Source organism: Sarcophilus harrisii, chromosome 5 (genome assembly GCF_902635505.1).
Source record: "Sarcophilus harrisii chromosome 5, mSarHar1.11, whole genome shotgun sequence".
NCBI lineage: Eukaryota > Metazoa > Chordata > Mammalia > Dasyuromorphia > Dasyuridae > Sarcophilus > Sarcophilus harrisii.
This window is the reverse complement of record NC_045430.1, coordinates 209,763,777-209,784,788: the sequence shown is the minus strand read 5'-3', so window position 1 is coordinate 209,784,788 and position 21,012 is coordinate 209,763,777. Positions and strand designations below refer to the sequence as shown.

The following is a 21,012-nucleotide window of genomic DNA, read 5'->3' as shown; positions in this document are numbered from 1 at the left end:
AGGATGAAGAGTTTGAAAAATTCCCAACCCCCCCCCCCCACAAAACACAGTAAGACTATTCAAATTAAATCAGCATATTCTGATACATATTTTTACTTCAAAGAACAGATAGGAAAAGATAAGGATGTCATATGTATATATTGGAAAATATGCATTAGGAATAAAAAAATGAGAGAGGTGATGGATGTGTGGATTTTCCAGAAACCTTCTCCTAATATGTTGTGAACATTGATTAATTTTTGAGAAAGCAATTAGAAATTATTGGATATCTAATGGGCACCAAATAATATAAAAAATGAAAATTGTTTTAAGCAGTCAGAAAATTTCTCATTGCTGAGATGGGAGTCATTTCTGAATGAAATATCTATGGACAGATCATTGAGTTATGAGAGTTAAGATTTAAATCAGTACAAAATTGAAAAAATAAGAATGAGAGAAGATATATGGTGTACAAGTAAAATAATGTCAACCAGATTTATTTAAATAATTTGTTAATGTTAAAAATGATATATAGATGGGAAAAATGACATTGATGCTGATTATGATAAATACATGTAGAAGTCAATCACTTTAAATCACTTACTGTAATGGTGAGATCAAAACCCTAAAAACCACTTCAATCAATACACATTTGACTTACTTGTCAGACATGAGAGCCAACAGAAATCTAGGTTTAGAATGTAAAGAAATTTATAATATCTTATAGAGTAGGGAGAAAACTATGAACAATATTGCATCCCATGACAGAAGCAATGGAAGGGGGAAAAGCTTAAAGAAAGCTTGATGAAAGAACCAACTAAGCAAATTCAAACCAAGGACATATAAGGATGAAATCAAAAGAAAGGATGGACAAGATCAGGTAGGATTATTATAACAAATAGTTTTCATGACCAGGAACAATGAAACTACCATACTTGGAAGCTGACATCACAGTAGAGGAGACAGAATGTCATTTCAGAGAATAAAGAGAGGGACGTAGCTGAATTATATTAAATTAATGATAAGACCTTTGTTGGAATCACACAATTGTAAAGGTTTTGAAGAGCAGGAAGTTACTGAAGTTAAAGGGAAAAAAATCTCAGTGAGAATATAATAGGGAATTATAAAACGTTCATGCATGATACTGCATAATATATCAAATCAAAAAATTTACTGAAATGTAGAAAATAAAAGAACCTATTGTACTGATTATTAACAATTAAAATAGCATTTATTTCCATAGAACAAAACATGGCTTTAAAACTCTTCCAACACTAGGTTTTCCTTTCATCTGGAAGCATTCTTCAAAATTCCATGAAACATACGAGAAAAAAACCTTATTCAGTTACCAGTGGATAATTACTAGGAAAGGTATAAAACGGAGAGTTTGCCATGGGTTTTTCTTCCTGTTTCAGAGGGCCAACCCAGAACTAAAGTGGAATAAGGATTTCTTAAATACTGTGAGGTTCTCCTGTTTCTGATGGCATTATGATGGTTACAACAAGCCTCAGAATATTGTAGAAACTCCTGTAGAAGAAATATAACTGCTCAAAACAATTTGACCTAACCATTCATCTGAAAAAATCCAAGTAGATGAATATCTGTTTTTGAGATTGACATAGTGAGATTGACAACATATAGATTTCATCTATTAGTATATAAATCTTTGATAGACATTGCAAATGGACATTAATTCAAGCTCAGAATTAAATAGGAGAATAGACTTGGGTGGAACTAAGGACAGAGAAAATGTCCAGGAGAAGCACCCTCCCTCCCACCAAAAAAAAAAAGTGCTGAAAGCTGCAAAGAGGTCAAATAGGATAAAGACTGAGAAAAAGCCATTGGATTTACTGGTTAAGAAATCCCTGACATACTTCGAGGAAGAAATTTCATTTTATGAGTAGGCCAAAAATAAGAATGTAAATGAGAAGAAATAAATGGGTGGCGAGGAAATGAAGAATTTAAATGAAGTTAACTTTTTTTAGGAGACACAGACTAAGATCTTGAGTTGTTTACTTTTTCTGATTTCTTATTTTTCTTATTTTTTTTAAGTTTGATGGATTACATTTGCTTTCTTTACTTTCAAATAGATTTGTGTTCTCTTTGAATCAGACGTTTCCTCCACGCATGAAGATTGGTAGGGTTGGCACACAAACCACCCATCTCCTTTATTTGAGATAACAATCTATTTATTCCATTTTCTTGAAGTATCTGTGTATCCAGGTCCATCTTGCTTTGCCAAAATATCCTAGATAGCAGTTCTTCTTGTTGGATAGAGATGTGACTGGCTCAGATAATTAAAATAAAATGTTTAATCTAATGAAGGAGAAAAAAAGCAGAAATAAAAATCATTCAAAAATGAAAAAAAAAATCATGGAATAATAGTACTAAGGAATGTCAGCATTGAAGGTGACCTCAGGACTCGACCCATGTGTATATCTCTTTTACAACATACTCAACCTATGGCCATTCTGCTTTTGTTTGTAAGATCTCTAGATTTTCGTCAAAGCCATTTTTTTCATTCTTGGATAATTTGTTTCTTTGCATCCTTTACTAGTTCTGCCTTTTGAGCTTAAGCAGGACAAATTCAAGTTCTTCAAGAAAGCTGTTGCATTCCTCCAAGTTGTTTCTCCTGAACATTAACTGTGCTTAATTCCCCTAGTTAGCTCTTCTATAGCACAACTTTCTTCACCATTCCTCTTGGTCCTTTTCTACTTTATTTCATCTTCTCCTAAAATATGGTGTACAAAACTAAATACAGACTAGAGCGAAATAGGTCATGATTATTAGCTTCCTAATTCTAGATGCCATGACTCTGCTGCATGTCATATGAATTGAATAGGTTCCCTGTCATACTTTTGACTTGCATTGAGTTTTTAGTTCACTAAAACCCTCAGATTAAAATCCATCACATTTGCAGTATGAGAGTCCTGAACAAAAATGTGACGTTTATACGTTTCCCTTTTACACTACCTAGTTATCCAAGCCTTGTAGACCAGTCTAGAACCTTCATGATCTTTCCTTCATCAAAATCTTTCTCTTCATCAAAATCTACTCTTAGGACAATATTTGGAATTCATTTCCATTAAAGCATAAGAATTATTGTGATATAGTAAGAAAAAGCTGGCTTAAGCACTATGCAGACGTGGCTCAAGTCTTGCCTCTGATATAAACTGTCTGTGTGCTACTCTGAACAAGCCACAGCTTCTCAGTGCCCCAGGCATCTTTCTAAGTCTTTAAGTTATGGACACATTTCAGAAGAAAAAAAGTATATAAATAATATATATGTAAAATGTTATATGCAATATTATATATATATTTATATATTATATATATGTATATTATATATAACTATATATGTTTGTATATATATATATATATATACATATATATATGTATATATATAAAAGAGGAAAAAGTGTATAGCTGAATAGTAGCCTAAAACCTTGTATTTTTAAATTATCTTTTTTGGGGTATTTTTAACATAGGCTTGACCCTTCTGGTAGAATTGAAATCAGGGATTCTTAACATTTTTGTATTGATAGTCTGTGAAGTTTTATGACTCCCTTTTATTTCAAATTCTAATACTTAATTTTTTAAATTATATGTAAAATTTAAAAATTTTTTTTAAAATCTTGAGTTTTAAAATTTCTCCCTTCTTTCCTTCCCTTCTCATTGATAAGGCAAGGAATTTGATATAGATTATACAGGTATAGTCAGTAATGTTATAGGAAAAAAAAACAGAAAACCCAGAAAAATGAAGAAAGTACCAAAAATATTCTTTTATCTATATTCAGATTTGATTAGTTATTTCACTGGAGGTAGATAACATTTTTCATCATGAGTCTATGGATCATCTTAGATCACTGTATTGCTAAGAAGAACTTAATTCATTCACAATTCTTCATATAGTATTGCTGTTTTTGTGTATAATGTTGTTCTCCTGATTCTACTCATTTTACTTTGTAAATTCAGTTGTTCTTGACAAATCCTGCAGTCATTTCTTATACTACAATACTATTCTAACAAAATCACAGACTACAATATGTTCAGCCATTCCCCAATCTATGGGTTTCCCTCAACTTCCATTTCTTTGATATGGCTCCCTTCTCAGAACAATGTCACTAAATGGATAAAATTAAATCCATAAATTTAAAAAAGAAAACCAATTATACTGAAATACAATTATCAAACTATTTTTTAAAATAGCTAGACCCTAGCTTAAGAAACTCTCTTATTTTATGCCTAAAGGGCAAAACTACATATCCTTTGATCTAGCAGCATTACTACGGGGTCTGTATCCTGCAGAGGTCATAAAAGAGGGAAAAGGACCCACATGTGCAAAAGTATTTATAGTTGTTCTTTTTGAAGTGTCAAGGAATTGGAAAAATGAGTAAATGCCCATCAATTGGTGAATGAATAAATGGAATATTATTGTTCCATAAGAAATGTTGAACATGCTAATTTCAGGAAAGCCTGGAAAGACTTACATAAACTGATGCTGAGTGATATGAGCAGAACCAGGAGAACATTGTACACAGTAACAGGAGTTTATGTGATATTCAACCAGGATAAACTTATTTCTTCTCAGTAATGCAGTGATCCAAGACAAGTCTAACAGACTTGGGATGAAAATGCCATCTTCTTTCAGAGGGAGAGCTAAGGATATGTGGAATGTGGATAGAAATATATGTAGTATATATATCATCTTTTTTTGTTTGCTTTTTCTTTATCATATTTTCCCCCATTTTGTTCTGATTTTTTCACAAGACTAATATGGAAATATGTTTAAAATGATTGTACATGTATAACCTATTTCAGATTGCTGTCTTAGGGAGTTGGGAGATAAGGAAGAAAAAATTTGGAACTCAAAATTTTACCAAAATGAAAGTTGAAAACTGTCTTTACATGTAATTGGGAAAAATGAAAATATATTGAAAAAGAAAATTTTTAAAAGATATAAACCATGTTCTTATGCCTTGTAAATACTTTTCCACAAGAATTTTTATTGCAACCAATAAATGAAAATGAAACCCTTCTATGATAGAAAAATAAATGAAACTCTTAAAAAAAAAACTCAAAAAGTCTAAGGCAGAGGTTCTTAACTTTTTTTTGTATCATGGACTTCTTTTGCCATCTGGTGTAGCCTGTTGATACTTTCTCAGATGATATTTTTAAAATATGAAGGATAATGAAAGAAAGCAATTAAATTAAAATATAATTATCAAAAAGAAAAAAAAGTTCCTAGACTCCCTTGATTTAAGGCTTAATTGGTGGGATCTGTGTTTGGAGGGGGGCCTTTCTTGTGCTCTGAAATCACAACAAAGCATGATTCTGTTTCTGCGCAAGCTTGATGTCGGTGATAGCATCAGAAGTACTTTACCTTGGCAGTGGGCAATGGGAGCGTGCCATTTTATCTCAGAAGCTCTTATTTAATAAAAGGAGAAAAGAATGAGCATCGGAGAGTGCGGAATCAATGCAGGGACATGAAAGGGAGGGATTGACGTCATCTGGGGGTTGTGGGTTGCCTTGTCTGTCTGCTGCTGAGGCTCTCAGGGAGGGTAATTAGACTTCCCATTTATGGTCCTGTGATGGAAACCTGCCCACTTTTGCCTTTGCACAGCCTTTCTTATGGGTGGGGAAATGCAAAATGACAATCGACCAAGAGGGACTGGCAGGGAATGCTTGCTGGAGTGCACGTCCCTTGCTGGGAGAGCATTCGAGCTTATCAGTTCTGGCTTAAGACGGGCACGTTTGTATTAATGGATGATTTAAAGGGAGATTTACAGGGAAATCTTGGCTTGTTTTTTATAACTTAATAGAAATGTTCCTTGTTTTCATGTAAGGATTTTACTGGAAGGGAGATTATGATGAACATATTTTTTCTGTTTTTTTCTTTCTTTTGACTTGCCAGCATAATTGCAGATTTGATCAGAGATTTTATACTGTGCAAAACAAAATGTTCTGTCCTTTATATCATATGTTGCACAAGATAAGGGATATTTGATATGTGTTCTTTAGGGAGTCCATATTTTCTGTATGTTTCCTTTCCTTACCAAACATTAAACAACAAATGTTGACCAGGCTATTGGTCTGTTATTTGTTGTAGCCTCTAAAAGTCTGAATTGGAGGCATCTGGAGTTTCTAGAGATGACAATGTATTCCTCTGTCACTTCTTCCAACCCCCTTTGGGCATTAGTACCTTCCCTAGTTTTTAAAATCCAGAATGAGGCACAATAGTTCTGTGGCTTTTCTACTGAAGTTTCTTAAATTCCTTTAAAGATGGAGGGTGTGCATTTTTTAAAGGTCTATAAAACAGAAAAGGAACAATTCTTGACCTCAGACAACTTATACTCTATTGAAGGAATTTTCATTCTAGACATTCCAATCTTTTTATTCTTTTTCCATCCTTCCCCCATTTTTGTTTTTATTTTTTTGCTACTAGGTTTTTGTTAACAGTCTCAGTGCCTTTTGTTCTTCATCAATATTTTGATCAAAGAGTGTGGTTATTTTAGTATATATTGCCGGATTGTTTTCCAAAAAGATACTAGTTTGTACTTCCACTACAATTGAATAAGCACCTCTTTCTAAAAAACCCTGAAGAATATCTGTTTCTTTATGTGTCTGCCAATAATTGAGCTTCATTGCTTCCATTTATTTGTTTGTTTATTGTCAATTTGATGGTTTAGAGATGGTCCCAGAGTTGTCTTAATTCCCACCAAATCGTCTAAAAAATTATTACTGATAGTTTGTGTTTCATCCTTAGAAAATAGACTATTTATATCCTTTATGTTTTCTCATTTCTCCCACGGTGTCTTGCACGTGAACAATAATTAATATTTGTTGTAATATATTTTTTAGGAATAAGAATACATAAATCAAACAAAAGATTTTGGCATTGGGTCAATATGTGGGGGTTGGAAAAGATAAGATAAATTCAAATTTGGAAGACATAAGTAAGACAATGATTGATACTCATCCTCAGATTTGATTCTATATGCTTGAAGCTTGATTTTATTATAACACTTTATTTTTTTGCATTTTTTAAAATGAAAGATTGGGTATCATAATGCCTTCCCTCTGTTGTACACTTAGTGAACTAACTTTAATTACTGCCTTCTGGAGTGTGTTTGTACAAATGTAGCCTATGACCTCTTGGGAGTATGGTCACTCAGAATGGACTCATAGGGCTCATAATTTTCATTGAGTGTTTACACATTTTGCTGTTGCTCCAGAAAGCTGAGTCAATTTGCCAGCCCATTTCTTCAAACTCCACAGGCCATTTATCCCCAACTGTGCCCTACTTTTTGTATGGCATTGGATTTCTGTCACATTTGAGCTCCTTAGCCAGAAGCAGGTCCTGGAATGATAGAGTTTTAAGAAGTGGGATTTTGTTTTTGTCATTGTCATTCTTGGGGAGGATGACAATACAAAGAGTTTTCCTTCCCCCGCCTCCCTGCCCTGCCAAAAAAAAATCACTAGGCTGATTTTAGGATACACACATACATTTTGATTTCAAACTATGAGTTCATTTACTTAAAAGTCAATTCAACAAACATATATTAAGCATCTCCTACATAATTAGATTACAGAGATATAAATAAATATCCTCATCCCCACCAATAGTTACTGTAATTAAAAAACATATTCCATTGGAGAGATGCAATATTTACATATGTAGGCAATTAGAGCAATCAGAGAAGGCCTCACAGAGGAGGTGGCACCTGAACTGTACCTTGAAAGAAAATAACAATTCTGAGAAATGGAGATGAATTTTTCTTTCTTTTTCTCTCTCTCCCCTCCTTCCTTTGTCTCTCTCTTCCTTCCTTCCTTCCTTCCTTCCTTCCTTCCTTCTTCCCTCCCTTCCTTCCTTCCTTTCTCTCCCTTCTTTAGTCCCTTTCTCTCTTCTTCCTTCCTTTCTCTTTTCCTTCCTTCCTTCTTTTCTCTTTTCCTTCCTTCCTTTATCCCCCTTTTCCTTCTTCTCTCCCTCCTTTCTTTCTTCTTTCAAAAATTTGCAACAGTTTATGCAAAAAGAGAATGGAATTATGAGTCTAGGGGAAAAGCCAACCAGACAGTTTGGATTGAACATAAAGTGGATGAATGGGAATGTGAAATAAGGGTAGGAAAATAGATTGAACTCAGGTTGTACAGGATCTTTCATGCTATCTGAGTAATAGGTTTTATGCAAGAGGCAATATGGAATTATTGAAGATTTTTGAAAAGGGAATCAATATTGCAATATCCATGCCTTAGATTACTTTTGCAGTTGTATAGATAATTGATTGGAGAAAGGAAAGGCTAGGTATAGGGTGGCCAATCAGGAGGGAGTTATAGTAGGCTAGGTAGGAGGTGATAGGAACCTGAGCTAGGATGGTTTCCATTTGAGCGAGAGAAGGGAAAGATAAAAGGAATGCTATAAAGGTACAAGCAGCAGGAATTGGCAATGTCTGGTGATTGAAAGAATCTATCATGTTTTTACTATTACAAAATAGAGTGATTGGGAGAATTGTGTTTTCAATAGAAATGTAAAAGTTGGAGAGAGTTTAAATCCAAAGTTTGGATCTAAGAAAAGATGATGAGTTCTGTTAAGGATGTGCTAAATTTGAGATGTCAATAGAACGCTACATGGAGAGGTGAAGGAGGTAATTGGCAACATGAAAGTAAAAACAAGCAGGGTTATGAGAATTGGTTACATAGACCTGAGAGTCATCTTTTACAGTTTAAACAGATTACAACAATATGGAGAAGATTGGAGAGAGGGAGGATGAGGATGAGAGTGAGAGTGAGAGTGTGAGTGTGAGTGTGTGTCAGGCTATTGCATTGTCTTAGGGGACAGTAATACTTAGATGGTGAGTGATGGTATATGAGGGGGAGAAGAAATAGCTAGTGATTTCAGAAAAACCTGGAAAGACTTATATGAACTGATATTGAGTGAAGTGAGCAGAATTAGGGCATCACTGCACACAGTAATAGTAAGATTATATAATTAATGACCATGATACTTAGCTCTTCTCAGCAATATAGTGATCAAAGATAATTCCAATGAACTTGGGATGGAAAGTTTCATTCTCATTCAGGAGAACTATGGAGACTGAATGCAGATCAAAACATACTATATTCACCTTTTTGGCTTTTTTTTGCTTTTTCTTTCTCGTGATTTTCCCCTTTTGTTCTGATTTTTCTTCACAAAATGACTAATATGCAAATATGTTTAAAAAGATTGTACATGTATTACCTATATCAAGTTATTTGTGGGGAGGAGAGAGGCAAAAAAATGAGGGAGAAAAAAATTGGAACTCAAAATCTTCTGAAAATGAATGTTGAAAACTATTATGTGTAATTGGAAAAATAACATACTATTGAGAAAAAAATAGTCAGTTAGCAATAAGGAGAACCAGAAAAGGACCTTTTCATATCTAAGAGGAAGGAAGTGATGGTCGGTAGTATGAAAAGCTAAAGTCAGTCAAATAGAATGGTGACTGAGAAAGAAACATCACATTTATTTTTATTTTCTTTAATTAAATTTTTTGTTACATTACTTCCTAGCTATTTCCCTTTCTTCTTTCCTCCTAACACCATACACACACACATGTGCACATATACACACATATATGCAATATATCACACACATGTACATATGTATGTGTGTATGTATACATGTATGCATATATACATCCATGTATGTATATATGAAAACTATGTGATAAGTAGTTCCATATATCAGTTCTTTCTCTGGAGGTGGATAGCATCTTCATTCATAGGTCCTTTGTAGTTGATTGGATAGAACACCACTTTTAGCAGTGTAATTTTAGTAGAGTTGTGAGATCTGAAATCAGGTGTTAAGGGACTGTTAAATAAGTATAGGGCGAACAAGCTGAGGCAGTAAGTGTAAAATAATTCTAAAAATTTGGCAATGAAAAGCAGAAGAGATATGGATGACATAGTTTGAGGGAATGGCACATTAAGTGGAATTTTTTTTAAGGATGAGGAAGCTTGAGGATGTAATGTATGTAAAATCTGTGGGTGATAGGAAAAAAGGCAACAGAGACAAGGACAAGGGAGAGAGAAAAGGGAAGAGAGAGAGACAGACAGACAAACAATTAATGATTTCTGAGGAAAGCCCTTGGAAGATTCAGTAGGAGCAGGGTGTCAAGTTATTGGTCAGCTGCATGAGGTTGGCAGTACACCCAAGCGTGGTCTGGACAAAATTAAAATGTAATTGAAAATATTTAACAAGATAAATAAATGTAATAGGACATAGATAATGTTAATGGTGATTTTCTATGTCAATGGGCAGGCCCACAGGGATCCTTATGTTCAGTTTTGTGGTCCCTGTTTCTATGGCAACATTGCAGTAGGAGATGGAGATCAAAGGCACAACTGGAGGGATTAATTTTGTTTCAAAGAACTATTTCTTCCTCAAAGACTAAAACAAAGGAGGACGATGGGGTAAAATATAGATATGTTTGGAGATATTGTCTTGAGAGCTGAGGAACTCGTGATACATGGCCTTGCTTAGTAAGTAAGAGGCAAAGTTGCCTGTAGAGTTTAAAAAGGTCTTTGGAAGCCATCTGGAAGATGATTTGGGATAGGTGCTCTATGGGATATGATAAAGAGTGCAAATTAGGAAGTAACAAAAAGCTCATGATGTTCCACAGTGAGAATTCAGCTGTAATTAGATTGCATGAATTTGTAGGGGATCTTGGTGACCTGTGCAACTTTGCTAATCATCAGCCCAGTAGGTGCAGAGGAGGCATGTGATGGACATGATCTAGATTGCAAATAGTAAGTGAATAAAGACAGATGAAGGGGAAAGAAATTCAAGAATGGACGATGGTGCATAATTGAACTATTAATTATATAGTGAAGTGAAGGGAGAAAAGGGAATCCATGGTAGAAATGCTGCCTGAGGAGCAGGGTAGAGATAGAGGGGTTGGGCTATTTAACTCATTTAAATGGAATGAGACAGAGGGAGAAATAGAAATCCAGGAAAATAGTTTGCATTATAGTTTGATATCCTGGAGGATTTCGGGCATGGTTATGTCCATGGGTGACAGAGAGAATACAGTTAAGTTCATGGGAGAGGAGAAAATTATGAGGAAAAAAGGGGGTTTAAAAGAAGGAATTTAGTTGGAGAAAGAATGTAATTAATTCCTAATAAAACAAGAGAGAAAAAGAACTAGAGAAGAAATAAAAGAGACAGATTTGGAGATTGGAATTGGACCAGTTTTGGGGGTATTTAGGCACAGTGGATAAAGGGCTGGGCCAGGACTCAGAAGATGTTTTCCCACTGAACCCTATATACTTACTAATTGTGTGACTCTGCACAAGTCACTTTACCTCTATTTGCTTCAGATTCCTTTGACAAAATGGGTATGGTAAAATACTTATTTCCTAGGCTTGTTAGGATTAAATGAGGTAATGATTGTAAAATGCTTAGTACAGTATTTGACAGCTATTAGCTGTCATTAAATGAGATAGTCAAATGCAATGAACCTTAAAGTATGAAAAATTGTTGAGGGATAGTGGCAAAGGGTGTGTGTGTGTGTGTGAGTGAGAGAGAGAGGCGGGGTAGGAGGGAGAGAGACAAGGCAGAGGAGGGAGGGGAAAAGGAGAGGGAGAGATAGGGAGAAAGAAAGGGAGGAACACCAGGAAGGGGAAGAAGAGGAGGAGAAGGAGGGAAAGAAACAATTGTGGAGAGGAGAGAGAGGGAAAGGGGGGAAAGAAGAGAGAGAGGGGAAAAAATGGAGGGAGGAAGAAGAGGGGAGAAGAAGGGAAAGGAACAAGGAGAGGAGAGAGAGGGAAAGGGGGGAAGGAGAGAGAGGGAAAGGGGGGAAGGAGAGAAAGGGAAAGGGGGAAGGAGAGAAAGGGAAAGGGGGAAGGAGAAAAGGAAAGGGGAAGAGAGAGAGGGAAAGGAGGGAAGGAGAGAAAGGGAAAGGGGAAGGAGAGAGAGGGAAAGGGGGGAAAGAGAGAGAGAGGGAAAAAGGGAGGGAGGAAGAAGAGGGGAGAAGGAGGGAAAGGAACAAGGAGAGGAGAGAGAGGGAAAGGGGGGAAGGAGAGGAAGAGGTAGGGAGAAAGGGAGGGAGCAACAGCAGAAAGGGGAAGAAGAGAGGAAGGGGAGAAGGAGGGAAAGGAACAAGGAGAGGAGAGAGAAGGAAAGCGGGGGGAAGAAGAGGGAGAGATGGGGAGAAAGGGAGGGAGGAACAGTGGGAAGGGGAAGAGAAGAGGGAGGGGAGAAGGAGGAAAAGGAACAAGGAGAGGAGTGGGGGAAAGAGAGGGAGAGATAGGGACAAAGGGAAGGAGGAACAGTGGGAAAGGGAAGAGGAGAGGGAGAGAAGGAGGGAAAGGAACAAGGAGAGGTGGGGGGAGGAGATGGGGGGAGAAGAGAGAGAGATAGGGAGAAAGGGAGGGAGGAACAGCGGGAAGGGGGAAAAGGAGGAGAGGAGGGAAGAGAACAAGGAGAAAAGAGAGAGGGAGAGGAATAAGGAGAGGAGAGAGAATGTGAGTATAGGATGGGCGAGAGCTTGGAGAGGGTGGCCAGTTGTGGTATACTATAGATAACAGTAATAACAGTATTTATGTAGTACTTTAAGATTTGCAAAGCACTATATACATATTATCTCATTTTATCCTCACAACAATCCTGTGATGTAGGGACTATTATTAATCCCCATTTTACAGAGGAGGAATCAGAAACTTACAGAGAGTAAATGATTTGTTTCTATAATTCTTGGAATTCCTAGTAAGTCTTCCAAATACCTAGCAGTAACACAATTTTTTTTTTGCTTATGAAACTGATAATTTAAGCAACATACTTAATCTCACACAACAAACTAGTGACGAAGACTGAAGTAGAACCTCTGTTTTCTCACTCCCATTCTGGGATTCCTTCCAATGTGAATAATCACCAACTAATTGATATGATTTATAATTTGGGATTTTGTATATTGGTTTTGGGATGCCCTCCTCTTCATCGTTATGCTTATCCTTGATTAGCTGTAGGCCAGAGCCACAAAGATTTATATTTGTTTATACTTCTATAAACATTGTTATTTGAAACTTACAAACCACTCTCAAGTAACAGAATTATATCTTTTCATTATCCTCATAAAGTTAAAATCAAAAGAAAAAAATGAAATGGATTTATCAACTAATTTTCTTATTTTTGCTTTTTTGTTACACTAAGAAGAAATGTATGAATCATATTTACTGGCAAACAATTTAATATTGTATTCTTTTAAAGTTATAAATGTACTTGTGGGGACTTTTTTCTTATCTTTGTATTTCTTGATAATATTAAAAAAAGAGAGAAAAGAACCCCAAATGCAGGACTGTGTTTTTTCCCTTTAGAATTTTTATCTTGTTCAGTAATCATTGATTTAGTGTGTTACAGTAATTTTAAAGTTTGATTTTGTGTACCCCCTATCAGATTTGTAATTTCACCTTATTCAAATGAACAAACGCAGAAAACAGAAAGCTGAATCTTAAAGGAAGATGCATACAAATATAAACTGTGCATAAATAACATAAGGCAGCATTTGTGTCTTGCCTCATTCCCCTGCTTTTGTACAAAGGCTGCCTGAACCTCTATCCTGCCCCTTCCTGATTCTTTTTGATTTTACTCCCACACCATCTCTCTTATTTGCCCTTTCCTCTGCATCACATCTTGCCATGGATCTCGCTTAAATTATAATCAATTTTCTAATATGCCTTGGATATTGTAAAGCCTTCTCACCTGGCTGCTCTGCTTCAATCTGTCCTCAATTCATTCTTTCCACATCTGTTGAGATTATCTTATTCTCAACTTTCATCATGTCAGTGTCCTCTTCAAAAATCATCTGTGACTTCCTATGACCTATAGTCTAAGTGAAACATTAATTTTCCAGCCTGGGATTTAAGACCCCACCTCATTTGACTCCAGTATTTCTTTTCAGAATTATCTTACAGTGTCCCACTTTTTAAACTCTGCATTTCAACAAAACTGGATGACTATCTTTTCTTGATTTCTTATTTTCTTCTCTTTCCATAAATATTGGGAGGTTCTTACTCATATTGAAGATACATTTACATCCTTTTTACATCTCCCGGCTAAAATACCATTTTTTTTTCCTTTCAAGGCTCAGCTCAGATACAGCCTCTTTTATGAAGCTTTTCCTGATCTTCCCTAGCTGAAAACATGTCCTGACCTTTCCTCAAATTTACTTGGAGTGCTCAAGCTATTCACTTTGACATAAATGAAAACAATTTGAATAGAGACATCTTGATATAATGGAAAGATCACTGGATTTCTTGTTAAAATTGACTAATAATGAAATATTGCCCCCAATACTTAGTTTTTGCTCGCTCAACTTCTCAGAGTTTGAATTTTCTCATCTGTAAAATTGGGATAAAATATCTGTAGTACATACTACATACAGAGGTGGTGGGAAGATCCAATGAGATAATATTCAGTAATGGTTCTCAGAGTTTAGTACAATGCTTTGTATGTAGTAGGTGCTTAATAAATGTTTACTGATCAAATGAAAATGTGGTTCCTTAGGACTCCTATGACTCTTTGAGGGAGATAAAAGGTAAAAACTTCTTTCATAATACTAAAATATTTAAATTGTGAAAATGGCACATATTGATAGATGGTTAACATAAACAAAAGTTCATTGGAGGATTCTCAAAAATTCTTAAAAATATGAAGAAGTCCTGAGAACAAAAAGTTTGAGAATCACTGATGTATATTAAGGGTTTTGCTGGTTATAACAACCCAACAGAGTGAAGACCAAACCAAGATCTACCTTTCCTTCCTGACTTGGCTCTAATTTCATATCCTTAAAGAAATCTGCCACTCTTTGAGCACTCAGTGATCTATTTTTCCTTTGAATTCTTATAGCATTTATTTGTGTGCCACTATGAATGGATGCTGAAAATTTTCTGCCTCATATTGCTTGTTAACCATATGTGTGGTATGTACTGTTTTTTCATTTAGCATCCTCAGGGTTTGAGATCTGGTTTTCTTTGTCAGATAAAAGCTATCTATGGCCAGAGTTTTGTTGCTTTTTTCTCATTTTTAAAGGTTGAGGTCTTCTCTTAGGGCAGAGAGAAGATTGTCCCAAGCTTCCTTTATAGGCACAGTGGCTTCATATTATCCTGGGGCCAGTGTCTAGGACTTCCTTCCTAGGCTGTCTGGGCATGGCCAACTCTTGTCTTATGCTGGGGCTCATTATTTGCCTTCTGTAAATGCATTGGAGGTCTCATAGCTAGTCTGCTGATCCACCAGCTTCTGAACCAGAACAGAGTAGCAACACTGCTATTTTTGGCTAGAAGCCTCCCACTAGATTCTCCCAGTGTGGAAGCTTCTCCACCCTGGATTTCTCTGCACTGTACTGTGCTGTGCTGCACCTGGGCAGTACCTGGGCAGCTGGACTACAATAACCTCCTCTCCCCACTGCCTGATTGAAACAGATCTTTCCTGAAGTTTTTCCCAAATATCTTCTGCTGGAAATTTTTACACTCCAAATATTTGTGGGTTCTGTCACTCCAAAACTAGTTCAGAGGCTTGATTGGTATTGATCTGAGGGAGCTGGGAGGAGCTCAGACAAATACCTATCTACTCTCTGCCATCTTGGCTTTGTCCCTTGCCTGCTTTTTCATTTAGATCATAAGCTCTTTGAGAGAGGGCTTTGTTATGTATCTTTGGGACATTTAGCACAAGATGAAGAATCTTGAGCAGAGGTTCTCAGTAGTTGATGGTTGATGAATAAGATGGGGACTGGTGCCATCTGCTCTTCATCCTCTTGGTTTTTGCTTGATAAGTCATGATACTTGGAGATGTTTTTACTCATCTCCATATGTTTATTTGATGTATGGATCTCATATATAATGGAGAGACAGTTTGCTAACTCCATGGCTTTGTTCTTTGGTGTTCAGACTTACACTATGAAAGTAAATTTCCAGTTAAGGATAGGTATATTTATGATTGTGTAATGTGCACTGAAATTGTATGTATATGTGCAATGAAAATTGGGTTGTTTATTTTTTTGGCTATTTATTTGAAATGTAAAATGTCTGATAATTTTAACATCTAATTGAGACTTCTTAACTCCATGTCTCACAGACCTAATAGCTGAAATTAGGACACTTGTAGGAAGGTTTTTGACTGCTACTTTAGAGAGAAAGTATTTGGAATCATTTAGCCCACTAGTTCTCGGGTTCTTTTTGACATACTCTCTGACATATGCCAAGGCTGGGATGTGACAGCCACTGCTGATTTGGAAAACAAAAAGTATCTAAGGCATTGCAGTTCACAGGTTGAGCTAAGTGTCTGGTAGGCAAAATGTCGCTTCCTTTCTCCTGATGATTTATGGTCATAATTACTATTAGTAGGTGGTTGATATTTAAAATGAAATATGGTCCTCCTTCATGTTAGAACAAATAACAACACACATCAATTAGTGGTGAAATTAGCATATTGACTGGTTGGGTAAAATATGCATAATATTTGCAACTTTAATAATAAATAACTTGAAATATTGTAGTTATTTTTTAATCCCAGGGTATATGGGGGATCTTTCTGGTTTGCTCTCTACCTTAGTTTCTCCAGAATAGGAAATCTATGGATAATAGGTGGGATTATTTCAAGTTTAGAATCAGAGCATTAATTGTAATGTGTAGCTTATTTTAATCAGCATTTTGTTATTGATTTCTTCATCTGTAAATATGAGACTAGTAGACTAGATGGATTCAGGGATTCAATTTTAAATCTGTCCTCCTATGTAGACCATGATTAAAGAGGAATGCCTTTTCTACAAAATAATCTCAAGGATTTTACTAGATATATTACTATATATATTATTAAGGGGTATTGCTACATCTATATGTAATAGGCTAAATCGATCAGTCAGCTAGCAAACATTTATTTAGAAGTTTCTATGTTCCAGGCACTGTTTTAGCCTCTGAACATACAGATACAATAAGTGAAACATTTCCCACTAGCATATTTTTTATAGTACAGTAGTGTTCCATGACAAACATATACTACAACTTGTTCAGCCATTCCCCAATTAATAGGTGTCTCATCAATTTTCAATGTTTTACTAACATAAAAAGAGCTGCTCTAAATATTTTAGTACATATAGGTACTTTTCTTTTAAATCATTAAGATATAGACCTAGTAATGTTTCTTGATCACTGTTTTATAGCTTTTTGTATGTTATTCCAAATTGTTCTGTAGAATAGTTGGACCAATTTGTGAACTTGTTTTAAAAAATATTTTGGTAATGATTTTAATGTAATTGATTTCTTTTGCAATCCTCTGAAATTTATTTATCCTTTTGTTTTATTTATGCTTTTAAAAATATTATTCTGTATCAGTGCAAAAATCTTAAATAAAATATTAGCAGAGATTACAGAAAGTCATCCCCAGGGTAATACATCATGACCAAGTAGTATTTATACTAGGAATGCAGGGCTGATTCAGTATTAGAAAAACTACCTGCATAATTGACTATATCAATAACCAAATTAACATAAACCATATGATCATCTCAATAGATGCAGAAAAAGCATTTGATAAAATCCAACATCCATTCCTATTAAAAACACTAGAGAGTATAGGAATAAATGGACTTTTCCTTAAAATAGTCAGTAGCATCTATTTAAAACCATCAGCAAGCATAATATATAATGGAGATAAACTGGAACCATTCCCAATAAGATCAGGAGTGAAACAAGGCTGCCCACTATTACCATTACTATTCAATATTGTATTAGAAATGCTAGCTTTGGCAATAAGAGAAGAGAAAGAGATTAAAGGAATTAGAGTAGGTAATGAGGAAACCAAATTATCACTTTTTGTAGATGATGTGATGGTATACATAGAGAACCCTAGAGAATCAACTAAAAAGATATTAGAAATAATCCACAACTTTAGCAAAGTTGCAGGATACAAAATAAATCCACATAAATCATCAGCATTTTTATATATCACTAACAAAATCCAACAGCAAGAGATACAAAGAGAAATTCCATTTAAAATAACTGTTGATATTATAAAATATTTGGGAATCTATCTTCCAAGGGAAAGTCAGTAAGTATATGAGCAAAACTACAAAGCACTTTTCACACAAATAAAGTCAGATCTAAACAATTGGAAAATATCAAGTGTTCTTCGATAGGTTGAGTGAAAATAATAGATGACAATACTACCTAAACCAATCTATTTATCTAGTGCTATGACAGTCAAACTCCCAAGAAATTATTTTACTGACCTAGAAAAAATAACAACAAAATTTATATGGAAGAACAAAAGGTCAAGAATTTCAAGGGAATTAATGAAAAAAAAAAAGCAAATAAAAATGGCTTAGTTGTACCAGATCTAAAACGATATTACAAAGCGATAATCATCAAAACCATTTGGTACTGGCTAAGAAATAGATAGTTGATCAGTGGAATAGGTTAGGTTCACAGGATAAAATAGTCAATGACTAGAGTAACTAATGTTTGACAAACCCAAAGACCCAGCTTTTGGGATAAGAATACACTATTTGACAAAAACTTCCGGGAAAATTGGAAACTAGTATAGTAGAAACTAGGCACTGCCCCACACTAATACTGTATACCAAGATAAGGACAAAATGGGCTCATGATCTAGACATAAAGAAGATATTATAAACAAATTAGGAGAACATAGGATAATTTATCTCTTAGATCTGTGGAGAAGGAAGGAATTTGTGATCAAAGAAGAGCTAGAGATCATTACTGATCACAAAATAGATAATTTTGATTATATTCAGCTAAAAAGTTTTTGTACAAACAAAACTAATGCAGATAAGATTAGAAGGGAAGCAAAAAACTGGTAAACATTTTTACATCCAAAGGTTCTGATAAAGGCCTCATTTCTAAAATATATAGAGAATTGACTCAAATTTATAAGAGTTCAAGCCATTCTCCAATTGATAAATGGGCAAAGGATATGAGCAGACAATTTTCAGATGAAGAAATTGAAACTATTTCTAGTCATATGAAAAAATGTTCCAAATCACGATTGATCAGGGAAATGAAAATTAAGACAACTCTGAGATACCACTACCCACCTGTCAGATTGGCTAAGATGACAGGAAAAGATAATGACGAATGTTGGAGATGATGTGGGAAAACTGGGACACTGATATATTGTTGGTGGAATTGTGAAGGGATCCAACCATTCTGGAAGGCAATTTGGAACTATGCTCAGAAAGTTATCAAACTATGCATACCCTTTGACCCAATGGTTTTTCTACTGGGCTTATATTCCAAAGAGATCTTAAAGGAGGGAAAGGGACCAACATGTGCAAAAATGTTTGTGGCAGCCCTCTTTGTAGTGGCCGAAAAGTGGAAACTGAGTGGATTCCCATCAATTGGAGAATTGCTGAATAAGTTATGGTATATGAATGTTATGGAATATTATTGTTCTGTGAGAAACGACCAGCAAGATGATTTCAGAGAGGCTTGGAGAGACTTAAATGAATTGATGCTAAGTGAAATAAGCAGAACCAGGAGGTTATTAAACACAGCAACAAGATTATACGATGATCAACTCTGATGGATGTGGTTCTCTTCAACAATGAGGTGATTCAAACTAATTCCATTTGTGCAGTAATGAAGAGACCCATCTATACCCAGAGAGAGGACTGTGGGAACTGAATGTGGTTTACAACATAGCATTTCACTCTTTTTGTTGTTGCTTGCTTGCATTTTAATCTGCTTCTTTTTTTTTTTTTTTACTGGTTTGATTTGATGTTTCTTGAAAAGCACAGTAATTGTATAAATATGTATGCATATATTGTATTTAACATATGTTTCTACTATGTTTGGATTACCTGCTATCTAGGGGAGGGCATGGAAAAGGGAGGGAAAATTGAAACACAAGGTTTTGTAAGGGCTAATGTTAAAGAATTGTTCATGCATATGTTTTGAAAAATAAAAAGCTTTAATAAAATAAGATATTATTCTGAGGTGATCTATATGCTTCATCAGCTCATCAAAGAGGTCCATGGCTCAAAGATGGTTAGATACTCTATTCCTGCCCCCTTTAGGATCAAAAATAAAATCATCTGTTTGGTATTCAGAGCCCTTTGAATGAACCTGGATCCTTACTACCTTTTCAGTCTTTTAATATGCCATCTCTACCTCCACCATATGCTTTGTGATTCACTCATGCTGCCTTCCTTCCTGTTGCTTGCACAAGAGACTTTATCTCTTGACTGTATTTTCATTGGCTATACAGAGGAATTGGAATTTTCTCCTTCCTTATATCCATCTCCTGGTTTCCTTGTTAAAATCCTGCATTTTGCAAAAAAAGTTTTTTTTTTTTCCTAGTCTTCTTCAACCGTATTGATTCCCCTCTAAAAATATCTCCACATTATTCGGTATATCTTGTTTGTATATAATTTTTTGCATATTGTCTTTCTCAGTAGATTGTGAGTTTCTTAAAAGCAGGGTCTATAACTTGCTTTTTTCTCTATCTCCCTATACTATTGCACAGTGCCAAGTACTCTGTAGGTGCTTAATATATGCTTGCTGACTCTGGAAGACTAACTGACCAGCTTTGTCCCTTTTTCTGCATTGATTAAAAGGAAATTTTGGATTAGGAAAATTAGTATGAATTCTCTGGTGATGTGATGATGTTGGTAGAAATGGTCTTTTCAAACACAGATTCGAAGTCAACATATTCCTTCAGTTTATGGAGAGAAAACTAGACATTAGACTGGAAAGAATTAAACAAAGGAGCATGTTTAATATTTTCTCCCTGTTATTTATCACACTTAAGGGAAGCCAAACATCTGTCTCACATTGCAGCATTAATACTCAGAGAGCTCTTCCTTTGACAATCCTTTTCCTAGTACTAAGCTACCTTTATTTTTCTTCTTCCCAACAGGCTGTTTGTTTGAGGACGACCTTTGCAGACCATTTGAAATCTGTGTAAATGGTAAGTAGGAGGTCTCTGGCTAACCAATTTCTGCTCCTGCATGTGTACTTCACCAACTTGAGAACAGTGCTACCGAT

General features: G+C 35.3%; 1 protein-coding gene across 1 annotated transcript in view; it reads left to right on the top strand.

Moving 5' to 3' along the window:
* The window catches only part of PTPRN2 (protein tyrosine phosphatase receptor type N2), a 1,447,381-nt gene that overhangs the window by 153,419 nt on the left and 1,272,950 nt on the right, over positions 1-21,012 (top strand). Inside the window, exon 2 of the mRNA XM_031937732.1 lies at positions 20,885-20,935. Coding sequence (XP_031793592.1) covers positions 20,885-20,935 — 51 coding nt within the window. The remainder of the gene's footprint in view (positions 1-20,884; positions 20,936-21,012) is intronic.